This window comes from Monodelphis domestica, chromosome 6 (assembly GCF_027887165.1).
Source record: "Monodelphis domestica isolate mMonDom1 chromosome 6, mMonDom1.pri, whole genome shotgun sequence".
NCBI classification, from domain to species: domain Eukaryota; kingdom Metazoa; phylum Chordata; class Mammalia; order Didelphimorphia; family Didelphidae; genus Monodelphis; species Monodelphis domestica.
The window spans coordinates 70,705,508-70,718,644 of NC_077232.1; the positions used below are offsets into that span (position 1 = coordinate 70,705,508).

The window sequence follows — 13,137 nt, forward strand, 5'->3', positions numbered from 1 at the left end:
TTTTATACAACATGAATCTGAGTCTTTGACTGTGTAAAGGCAATACCAATGAATTATTTTAATGATTTACTGTTTTGCCTAATTACCATGGACCATGTTAACAACTATGCACATTGTTATATATGATTCAAATTAGCTTCTTTTTAAATTGCTTTGATTGACACAAAACTTCTTTACTGCTTTGTGGTTTTATTGCTATTTCCCCCCTGAATTTGAAGGCTGGACTAGGAGGCCCAGTGTATTCAAATTGGCTCACTCTTTGTTGAAGCTCAGATTCAGGACAGGTCACAGAGGAGCTCTAAGTGACTCACATATTATTATTGTCAGCTGATATCACAAAAGTATTAGAAGGAACAATGGATTAACCATCCCACTACCCTGGTTACCTTCTGGATAGAATCCAACACATCAATATTCCTTCTAAATCATAATGCCTCAACTGAATGCAATAATCCAGATAGGGCTTGACTAATGAAGTTCCTCTAGGGAAGGCTCTGGAATTAATGGGAGGGAAAATTTTTGAGCACTGCAATGAAATTCTCAGACCTTTGAATTAGGAAGGTTATTTTGGCTTATGTGAAGAATGCTTTAGACAGGAAGTGAGATTAGAGGAAGAGAGACAAATTAGTTGACTATCATAATGGTTCAGATAAGATGTGATAAGAATCTGAACTAGACTGGTTACAGTGGGAATGGAGAGAAGGGGATGCATAAAGATTATACTGTATACACACATTATATATGCATGTATATTATGTATATAAAGTTAGGTTAAATATATCTCCAAAACCTATTGGACATGAATGGCAGAAATAAATGAGGGAGAGGGAAAGATCAAAGATGATTCCAAGGTTTTGAAATGTAGAGGTTAAGGGGAATGATAGTATCATTAACAGAATCAGATAAGTTAGTTGGAATGACAGGCTTTGCAGAAAGGATAATGAATTCAGCTTTGGTCATGATGAGTTTGAAGTGAGAGTTGAAAATGTGGATTTGGGATTCATTGACATAGAACAGATTAACAAGTCCATGGAGTAGATGGAGGCTCTTTTATGTTGGGTTTCAGTTCCTTATTAATGATGTTCTGACCTTTATAGTTTGAAGATAATTGCATTTGATGGAGAATATGGACAGAAAATAGGGGTCAAAGAGTTTTGCTTTCCTTCTTTAATCTACTAACATAATCTTCTTTCTAGGTAATAGTTCTATTTTTTTTTCTGATTTGACCTTATTTCTTCAAATATAGCTTAAAAAGCAATTTTCAGCGTCTCTATTATGCTTTGTAAGCCTTTGTACTTGGAGATAATGAGATTAACTCATGAAGGTTTTAATCTAGGGCAAAGTTCTTCTTTCAGTTTTCTCTGCAAAGTTAGAGAGCTGAAAAATATAGATTGTTGAGAAAATTCATACAAATTCCAATTCCCAGATGATTTATTTGATTGCTAGTCTGGAAAGGAAATTTCCCACAGTTGAATTTTGTGTAATCAATTATTGAAAGATTCATTGCCCCATTACACTCTCTTTAGTAAAAGCACTAACTCAATAAGTAATTAAAATTGTTACATCTTTAGCTAGGAAAAATGATTTGACAATATGAATAACCAATAAAAATTTAAAACAATGGAGAAACACTTAGTAATTAACCATGCCTCCTTTTGCAAGACACAATATAACAGAAGGGGGAAATACATTTTTTTTTGTTCCATAAGGTTTTTCTCAGTAGGCACAATTTGGTTATACCTTGCAGGATTCTCTTAATAATCTGATTGGTGATTCAGGGAAAGGAACATGCTTTAGCCACTACAAGGGTTTGAGTCAGTGTCATGGAAAACCTCCTTCATCTATTGCTGTTGTGGTTGCTGCTGATGCACATCTTTCTACAATTCTCTCCAGAGAGATGAAAAACTCCTGCTGTAGTTTAAAACTCTGCTTTCCATTTTCAGTCCCATGATATCTTCATCTCTTCTTGAGTTGGGAGGAAATACAACTCTTATGGTTTTAAGCAATTTAGGTCCCCACAGAAGGCAGCTAGTTCAAACCTCTCTAGAATGACTTATTCAGTGTTAGCTTTTCTGATACCACTCTTATAATTCTTTGGCACATTTTTATTTTGGCTCTTCTTTTACATGTCTTGCCTTCCTTCTTTTCTCTATGTTGTTTTAAAATATTAGCTTATTAGAGAGCTCCTGTGTGGTCATATTTATTTCTTTAGATGCCTCTCCTTACCCCCTTTTTCTTCACTGTGATAATTTATTGTGTTATCCAGTAGCCCAGTTTTAAGGTCCCCATCTTTTTTGAGTCAGTTTGATAGAATGTCCAGGAAGGATACTTCTGAATCTCCCAAAAGGCAGCAATTCATATTTAGTGGAATATTGAGGAGAATCTTATTACTACTTGCAATATAACAGAGCCTCCTGCTGTTGTAACCCTATAGAGATAGTCCTCTAGTTCTCCATTTACTCCCTGATTTTCATTCACCTCTCCAGTTTTTGAATTACTCAGTTACTTCTATTCCACCTCCCATTCTTCCTTCTGGGCTTTTCTTCTTTATGCAAAACTGTGACATGGTTTATTAGCATCTTTACCTCTTGTCATACATAAGCAAATGTTCTTTAAAGACAATAGCAATATAGCATCACTGAAATGGGATTAGAGTTTAACATATATATATATATATATATATATATATATAATTTGTATTTTATTGTTGTATTTGTGTGTATTGTTCTCTTGGTTGTCCTTTCTTTGCCTTAGTTCATATAAATCTTCCTCCTTTTCTATATTCCTTATATCTAATATTTCTTATTGTAGTGTAAGATTCCATTTTATTATCATGACATAGTCTTTCTCTCCATCAAATCCACATTTGATGCTTACCTACTATATATTTTGTTTGTTTTTTTAGCAAAAAGGAGACTGCTGTGAATATTTGGTATATATTGGGCTTCTGTTTTTGCCTTTGACCTCTCTGGGGTATATGTCTAAGAGAAAGATCACTGGAACAAAGAAAATGAAAGGATTAGTCCTATTTTTTTTACTTACAATTCTGGATTGAAATTTAGAATGTTTGGACCACTTTACCACTCCGACTATATATTAGTTCATCTCTCTTCCCATTGCCCTCCAACATTGACTTCTTTTCATCTTTTCCAGTATGCATACTATTTATGATTTTGAACATGTTTTTGTGTGGTTGATTATTGCTTACAAATCTTATGAAAATTTTTTGAATCCTTTTACTTCTTATCTTTATAGATAGTTATTGGTATTACATTTGTGTTTTTAGCCAAGAACAAAAGATTCCTAAATTGGAATAATTTAGAAAGAAGCTTATTAATTTGTCCAGCAGAGGGGAAAGTCAAAAAAGGGTGGCCTATTTCCTTTCCCCTACCAGTATCTGTAATTTACATGTTATATAAGATTTAAACAAAGGAATTTGGGAACATTAACTGATGAGCCAGTACAGAGGCATTTTTCAGTTAAAACATGTAGGTTGCTCAAGATACATAGTGGGAGAAAACATTTTACATTCCTTGCATCAATCTTTGGATCTGACTGGGTTTCTGGTCATCATAACCTAAGTCCCAAGTTCAATATTAAACAAGAATGAACTCTAATAAACAGGGCTAATTTTCCAGACATACAATGCAATAATGCTTTCTGTAGATTCAATGAAGCAAAGGTGGTATATTTAAAACAGAGAAAACCACTTGTGCAAAGACAGAGAAAAAGAGATGGAATTTTTTGCACTGGAAACAATCAGTAAGCTGGTTCAGAATGGATAATGTATGAAAGGGAGTATAATTAAATAATACTATTTATTTGTTGTAGGAGTCTAATTGCTGATGGCTTTAAATGCTAGGTAATGAAGTGGGTAGGATACCTTCCATTATCCCCATTTCACAAGTAAGAAAACTAAGCCTCAGAATTGTTGAGTAGCTCCTGAATCAATAACAGAACTATGATTAGAATCTAGGAAAGAAGACATGATCACCATAGAATATAATATTTCCCCATCATTCCTCACCTGATTTTTGTAACATTACTCTTTGTTCTTTATTCTATCTGATCCTACCTGTCCAGTATGTTTTGCTGAATTATTAGTCATCTCTCTATCCCAAGGATGACTATTTCTAAAGTCTGTTTAGGTCCTTCTTCTCTCATCTCCCCATATACTTTCCACTTTGTTTCATTCGATGATTTCATTTGCACCCATGGGTACAATTATCATCTTTATACAGCTGCCTCCCATATCTCTATAGCTCTCCTACTGAGCTCCACTTGTATTTCTTTATTTGGTTGAATATCCTATTGGATTTTCAACCTCAACATCTTCTCCAAACTTCCCTATTTCTGTTAAGGGCATTACCAACTATTTATCACTTAGTTTCAAAACCTTTGTCATCCTTGAATGGTTCTTGTTCCTTATTTCCCATAACTAACTACTTGCCAAATTCTATCAATCTTACATCCATAGCATATGTTGCATAGTCTTTTTTTAAACCATTTACATGGGTGTCATGCTAGTTCAGACTCTTACCTGCTTTCTCCAAGACTATTGTATAGCCTCCTTAATAGTCTCCTCTTTTCCTAATTTCTTCCTTCTTCAATTGTTCTACAGAGCTACTAAAATAATCTTCTAAAGAAACATATCTAAATGCATTACTCTACTATTCAAAAACTTTCAGTGACTCCCCCTTACTTTTAGTATAAAATAACAACTTCTTGGTCTAGAATTTAAAGCACCCTAGAATATGGCCCTTGTTTACTTTCTTCAGTTTTATTTCATATTATTCCTCTTTATGCATTGCACATTCTAGTTGAGTTTGACAATCAGCTGTTCCCCAAATGAGACTGCTTCTGTAGATTTGTACAAGATGTCTGAAATGCTTGGAGTGAACTTTCTTCTCATCTCTATGTCATAGAATCCTAATCTTAAAATTTGGATTGCAAACCACATTCTCTATATAACCTTCTCTAAACCTCTCATTTGCTAATTTTCTCGTTGTTTTCAAAAGTCCATTGCATTTTACTTATATTTGTACCTGTTATACTATACCTTTTTAAGCTTCTAAAGGTTAGTAGCCATTTTCTTGTTGTTTAAAAAAAATTTTTTTTATTCCCAGGTCAAGAATAGTGCTTTAAAAATAATAGGCTGTAATAGAGTTTTTTTAAACCCTTACCTTCTGTCTTAGAATCAATACTGTGTATTGGTTCCAAGGCAGAAGAGTGGTAAGGGTTAGGCAATGGGGGTCAAGTGACTTGCCCAGGGTCACACAGCTAGGAATGTCTGAGGCCAGATTTGAACTCAGGACATTCTATCTCTGGGCCTGACTCTCAATCCACTGAGCCACCCAGCTGCCCCCATAGAAATTTTTTTAATTGAATTTTGCAAAAGATTCAATGAAGTTTGTTTGCATTTCAAGAGAACTTTCTCATGTATATCTAGAATCTTATTTGGAATAGAAAAGTTATCCTCAGGTCATTCCCACTGTTGCCCTCAGGAGAAATATTTTTGGTAATCCATTCTGCTCTCTACTGAATGTCAACCTTACTTAGACCTGATAGTGACAAATAGTAGATATATGTAGTTTTCTTGAATATGTGTTAATGACCATGTTAAAGATTCTGTAGGGCTCAGCAAATTTACCCATTGTCTGTTCACTCAATGTGGAGAGAATGATAGAGTGAAGAAGACATATGGGGAACATCTCACGTGTCTGTAAAATCCTTCATAGGAAGTTCAAATATTTCTGGGCATAGGTAATATTTTCATCTTTTCCTCCAGTTGAAAAATGTAGCATCAGAAGAAAATAATGGACAACTTAGATGATATGGATAAAGATTTGACTGGTCTTCTGCTAAGGAAAAGAGTATCTTATAGAATACCAGGAACACGGAGAACCACAAAACAGTTAAAAGTGTTTTAGTTTGAATTTTGAAGGGAAGAGAGAAAAATGATCAGATAAAACTGCAAGGCAAGGTCCTGTGGAAGATAGCAGGTATGGCAATGAAGATCCAGACTGAAGCCATGGGGAGGAGTCCTTTTTCCTTTTGTCTGTTTCTTGTCTTTGGTAAGGACTGATGGAGATCTGCTCTTTGTTAATCCATAAACAAGAATTCCATTAGATATTGACATCAGCTATCTCTAGCCACCCTGCTGGGAAATATTTTGCCATATGGGGAAAAACACACATGTGCCATGTAGTCATTCTGAAATGCCATGGGTTGTTTCCTGTCATGATTGAGGTCTGAATTGTTGAATAAGAGAGGCTTATGAAACAGACATCAGAAAGAGCATAAATTAATAAGGGACTAGAAGTTGGGTCCTTTTCTTGGAACCAGGAGCTCAGGAGGGCATTTGGTCTGGCTCTGGGTTGGCTCAGGGTGCTCATGGAGGAGGAGCAGAAAGAGGTAGCCAGCTACATGACTTACGCTTCTCTTTCTTTTTACAATTTAACAAATAATAATTGTAAAATTAAGATATAATCTGTAGAGAATTTCTGTCATTACAAGCTTTGATGCCAAGAAAACTCATGAAGATTATGACAATTTCATTGAGAAAAAGGATAACTTGAACCATAACCCACAATTTGACTTCATAGTTTCTTTTCCTGAAGATAGAATCCATGAAAAATATGAAGAGAAACTCTTTAAGATTAAAGCAAAGCTATTCCAATTTTCATTTGAGAATGACCTTCCAGAATGGGGAGAACAAAGGCCTGGTGAGGTGAAAATAATGGAACACAAGGAGAAAAACTGGCACAAATCACAATATTAACATTATTGGTGGAGTTTAAGGCTAATTTAGGAAGTGATAGGGCTTAGGTCTGGAACACACACACACACACATTATTTTGCTGATGAAAGATCTAAACCTATACACTGCTGCCAATGTGATAACTAAATGTAGGAACTGCTCATAAATTTAAGACAAAATTTGAAGGAAAGAATGAGATAGAAGAGGGAAAATAAGGAACCAGACAAAAAGAGAAGTGCTGATAAATTTGATTTAAAACTAGAAGAGATAATAGCAAGGAAACTGAAAGAAAAAATCAGAAGATAAAGAGATCAAGGACAAACTCAATAGAAATAATATGCCACCTTGGTCCTTCAGTTCTTTCCACATTCTTTCCTTTGAGTTTCACTTTTTATTTCAGTTATTTATTTTTAATGTTCTTTATTTAAAAATATTTTATTTCATTATATATTTCCTAATTATATTAAATTTTAACATTAATTAAAAAAATTTGAGTTCCTAATTCTCTACCTTTCTCCTGTTATTCCCTTCCTTGAGAAGAAAAGCAATTTGACATCAATGATACATATGAAGCAATGCAAAACACATTTCCATATTAGCATGCTACAAAAGAATACACAACTCCCCCAGAAAAACAAAATAAAAACTATGCTTCCATATATACTAAGAGTTTATCATTTATCCCTCTAGAGGCAGAATGCATTTTTCTTCAAGGGTCCTTTTGCAATTTCCCAAGATCATTGCCTTGATTAGAATACCTAGGTCTTTCACAGGTGATCATCATTACAATATTGCTGTTACTTTGTTCAATGTTCTCCTGTTCTTCTTACCTCATTTTGCATGAATTCATAGATGACTTTCCAAGTTTTTTAAATGCCATCCTGCTCATCATTTCTTATAGCATGATAGTATTCTATCATAATCATATGTCACAAGTTGTTCAGCCATTCCCCAGGCAATGGGCATCTTCTCACTTTCTAATAATTCTTTGTCCCCCCCCCAAAAAATCTGCTATAAATACTTTTGTACAAATAAATAATTTCCCCTTTCTTTGATCTCTTTGGGATAAAGATTTAGTGGTATTATTGGGTCAAAGAATATGCACAATAAAATTCTAAATTGTTCTCTAGAATGGTTGGACCAATTCACAACTCTGTCAATAGTACATTAATGTCTCAATTTTTCCATATCCATTCCAGCACTTGCACTTGCCATTTTCCTTTTCTGTCATATCAGCAAGTCTGATAGCTATGAGATAGTTTAGAAATTATTTTAATGTTCATTTCTCTAATATTGATTTAGAGCATATTTATAAAGTCATTTATATAAAGAACTGAATTCTGTCATTCAGGTTGTTTTTTTCTAAGCTTTTATCCTTTTTTTTAGGTGTTTCAGGAATCCCTTTCATTTACTTTCCATTCATGAAAATCTACTGGGATAACTTTTTTTTTTTTTGTCAAAGTGAAAACAGTTATTTCTAGTCCATCCAAAAAAAAAAAAGAACGAAACATTTAAAAACTAAAAAATAAATAAAGAAGGAAGTTGAGTAAGAGATAAAAAATTTGAAAGAAAATATTTTTGAAGTACAAGCATTGCTGGAACTCCAAATTTAAAAATGCCCCAGTTCTGCTATTTATTGTGACCCTAGCAAGATCATATCCCCTTTATAGGTCTCAGTTTTATATTCTATAAAAAGAGGATATTGGATTAGATTATCCCAGAAATGCTTAACTGCTTGAATGTATTCAAGGGCTTTTCCTTCAATCATTCAGGGCCACAGGATTAAGACATAATTATGTCAGTGTGGTTTATGTAATAGAGCACTGGCCTAGAATTTAGACGATCCTATTCTGAATTCCACTTCTGCTACTTGCTAGGTCTGAGACATCAGGCAAGTCACTTCATATCTATGAGCCTGTGTCCTTACATGTAAAAAGAGTGGTTGGAAGAGATCACACATCAAGTTCCTTCTAGGTGTACTATTTTGAGGCTGTTTTTTTTCCCCCCTGGTAATCTTTATCACATTTAGAAGGTTTTTTTTTTTTTAATGATTGCCTGGAATACACTTGAGAAATATATTTTTCTTCAGTTTTAAAGCTAGCAACATTGGAAATCCTTCTAAAAGGGAAGTGATGTTATAGTGTAGAAAGAAGATTGCATTTGGAGCCATAAACCTTGGGCTGAATCCTTAGTCTTACTATTTAGGAGCTATTTTGAACTAGATGATTTCTTAAGTTTTCTTTCAACTCCCTGAGCCAGAGATGTGCACTGATCCAGATTTCCCCAGAGATTAAACTCTAAAATGACTCCTCTTTGAAAATCAGGTACCAATGGGAGTGGGAGTTTATCAAACCATTGCTTCTCTGAACTCAATATTGACTTTAATTAGGGGGAAAAAGTCAATGGAACATTTTTGAACACCATTGGTAGGCACTTAGAGAGTTATTCATAAAACTTCTTGGGAAAAGATAACGGTCACATAAGAGCAGAATTTAAGCTCTTTGAAGTTATGGACTATTTTTGGTTTTGCCTTTGCCTACTCTACCCTATATTGATTAGGATAGTTTCTTCAAAGAGTGTTAGATTTGGGGTTGGGAAGTCCTGAGTTTAAATCCCACCTCAAACTCTTAATTAGTCATGTGACTCTGGGCAAGTAATTTAACCCCTCTGTGCCTCACTTCAGCTTCCTCATCTGGAAAATGGGGATAGGATAATACCTACCCCCAATCATTGTAAGAACCAAATAAGATATTTGTAAAGTACTTTCAAAATGGTAAAGTGCTCTATAAAGGGTAGCTATCATCATCACCTGTTATTATTATCTAGTAATTCCCTATATCAGTGAAGTCATAGCACTAGTCCTAATTTTTTTCTTTTGCCCTTCACTTAGCACAGTGCTTTGTCTATAGTAGGTGCTTAATGAATGCTTTTTGGATTGGAATTGTTCCATTTATTATCTGATCTCATTCTTCAGAGAAGTGATGAAATTCTATCTTTTAGCCTAACTTATAAATTAACTATTCATGATGTTGACTTTTATATAATTTTACATTTTTTCAGCTTGAATTTCAGAACTTTGAGTTAGAAGAAAGTGATGACTGCCTCTCAGACTCAGTGACAGTATATGATGATGTGGAAGGGAAGGAGGAAACAGGTTAGTGTCTCATTTTTATTTTTGATCTTTGTTTCTATTTTTTAGGATAGATAATGGATGATGACCAGGGTTTGAAATGTGCCCAGAATTGGAATATTTCTTTTTTCATCAACAAGCTTTTTCTGACCATATTTTATATTATCTATATCCATATTTATCTCTTGCTTTTGATGAAAGGTAGATTATTGAGAAGGGGAGTGGGAAGAGTGTGCTCATGAACTGTTTGTACTTATGAAGGAGTAAGATGAGAGCTTCGGTTTTCCTATCTATAAAACAAGAATATTAAACTAGTGTCTAATATCCTATTCATACCCAATGTTCTTTTTTTTTTTATGACTGTGAATAGTATCCCTAGGAGAATACCCTTCCTTTTCCCCTCCTTTGATCCTGCACCACTAATTCTTAATCATAAAGAAAGACATGCATGGAATAGTGGAAAGTCTCCTTAGCAAGTCACCTAACCTCTCTGACTGGGATTCCTCATTTGTAAAATAGAGATAAAAATAGCACCTTACTGACAAAAGTCATAAGGATTATGAAGACCAGTCAATAAATATTTATTAAAAGTCTAGTGTATGTTAGGTACTATGCTAAGTACTGGTGACACATGGAAAGTAAAACACAATCCTTGCTTTTGGGTAGTACACAGTCTAAGGGGGGAAGACAAACCTCACATGTATATAAATAAGATGGGATAAATTAGAGATAATCCAGAGAGGGAAAGTATTATAATGATTTGATAAAAAAATATATTATATAGTATATATAATATATATGTATATATTATATAGTATAGAGCACTTTACAAGTTTTATTGTGCTTTTCAAATTGAGTGACAATGAAATGGAATGTTTTTCGATAGTATTTGTGTTGGGGATAAGCTACAAAAAATTATGACCAAGGGGAAGAGCCAAGATGGTGGAGAAGGCACACAAATCCAACTGATTTCTACCAAATTCCCCTCTAAAATTATGATATAATATGCAAAAATGAATTCTGAGGCAGCACAATCTACAAAAAGACAGAATAAAATAATTCTTCAACCCCAAACAACTTAGAAGACCAGCATAAAATATCTAATGCACCCAGGTGTAAGTGGAGCACAAAGTAGCACTCCAGCATAGGTCTCACCACAGCCACAGGCTTTGTAGGCAGCTGAATCCACAGCAAAAGCTTCCAGAGCTTTCAGCCATAGACTGTAGGATAGGGGGCAGAAAACTGCTCAGAAGGAGATTACAAGTGCCCCTTGGCTGGCTCTGTGTGCAAGACTCTTTCACATTGCCCATATGCAGATCCAAGCAGAATTTGTCAATCGAAAAATGTTATACAAAAATGCACTGAAAAGAGAAGAATTTCTTAAAAGACAGGACTGGCCATATAGAAAAAGAGGTAAAAAAATTCCCTGAGGAAAAGAACTCTTTAAAAAGCAGAACTGGCTAAATAGAAAAGGAGTTACAAAAGATCACTCAAGAAGAACAGGTCTTAAAAATTAGAATTGGAGGGGGCAGCTGGGTAGCTCAGTGGATTGAGAGCCAGACCTAGAGATGGGAGGTCCTAGGTTCAAATCTGGCCTCAGACACTTCCCAGCTGTGTGACCCTGGGCAAGTCACTTGACCCCCATTGCCTAGCCCTTACCACTCTTCTGCCTTGGAGCCAATACACAGTATTGACTCCAAGACGGAAGGTAAGGGTTCTTAAAAAAAAATTAGAATTGGGCAAGTGGAAGGTAATGACTCCATGAGACATTAAGAAATGATCAAACAAAGTCAAAAGAATGAAAAAATAGAGGAAAATGTGAAAAAGCTTCTTGAAAAAACAACTGACCTGGAAAATAAATCCAGGAAAGATAATTTAAAAATTTAGACCATCTGAAAGCCATGACCAGAAAAAGAGCTAAAACATCATCTTTCAAGAAATTTTCAATGAAAATTACCCTGATATTCTAGAATCTGTGGGCAAAATAGAAATGGAAAGAATGCAATGATCACCTCTTAAAAGAGATCCTAAAAGAATAACTTCCAAGAATATTACAGCCAAATTCTGAAACTTCAAGTTCAAGGAGAAAATATTATAAGAAGCCTAAAGGAAATAATTCAATATTATGAGCCACAGTAAGTACAACAGTTGCTTCTACATTAAGGGATCAAAGGGCCAGAAATCTGATGTTCCAGAGGGCAAAGGAATTAGAACTTCAACCAAGAATCACTAACCCAGCAAAATTGAGCATTACCTGCAGAGGAAAATGGGTATTCAATGAAATAGAAAGCTTTCAAACATTCCTGATAAAAAAGACCAGAGCTGCTAGAAAATATAATTATCAAATACAAGATTTAAGAGAAAGCAAAAAAGGTGAAAAGAAAAGAGAAATCAAGACATTCAATAATGTTAAGCTATTTACATACCTATTTGGGAAGATTATTCTTATAATTCCTAAAATCTTTATCATTATTTGGGCAGTTGGAGGGAGTGTATATAGATAGAGAGCATGGGTGTGAGTTGAATATGATGGGATGATAATTAAAACAATAAAATTAAGGCATGAGAAAAAGAATGCTTTGGGAGAAAGGGGAAGGAAAAATAGAATGTGGTATATTATCACACATAAAAGAGGCATGAAAGAGCTTTTACAGGGGAGGGGAAGAGGAGAGATAGGGAGAGGAACACCTAAACCTTACTCTTACTGGAATTAGATCATTATTATTTTAATAACAAATATAATAATAATATAACAACATTATTATTATTATTTTAATAATAAAATAACGCTGAGGTATCACCCCACACCTATCAGATTGACTATGATGACAGAAAAGGAAAATGATGGAACTTGAAGGGATTGTGGGAAAATTGTTACATTAATGAACTGTTGGCAGAGTTGTGAATGGATTCAACCATTCTGGAGAATAATTTGGACCTTTGCCTAAAGGGCTATAAAACAGTACTTTGTACATAGCAATACCATTTCTAGGTTTGTATCTCAAAAAGATAAAAAGCAAAAAGGGGCAGGACCTATATTAGTGATGGCGAATCTATGGTATGCATGCCAAATATGGCATACAGAGTGCTCTCTGAGGGTACATTGCTGCCCCCTCGGTTTGTTACTAGAATGGTAGAGGGACTCAGGCAGAGCTGCTTCCCTCCCCTCTCCTCCATGCTTCCCTACCCCTCTTCCCATGAGACCAATGGGAGTGGTTTACCACCCCCCCCTTTCTGTGTACTGAGC

At 34.7% G+C, this 13,137-nt stretch overlaps 1 protein-coding gene across 1 annotated transcript in view; it reads left to right on the forward strand.

Moving 5' to 3' along the window:
- The window catches only part of OVCH2 (ovochymase 2), a 56,245-nt gene that overhangs the window by 19,548 nt on the left and 23,560 nt on the right, over positions 1 to 13,137 (forward strand). Inside the window, exon 13 of the mRNA XM_056803793.1 lies at positions 9,821 to 9,914. Coding sequence (XP_056659771.1) covers positions 9,821 to 9,914 — 94 coding nt within the window. The remainder of the gene's footprint in view (positions 1 to 9,820; positions 9,915 to 13,137) is intronic.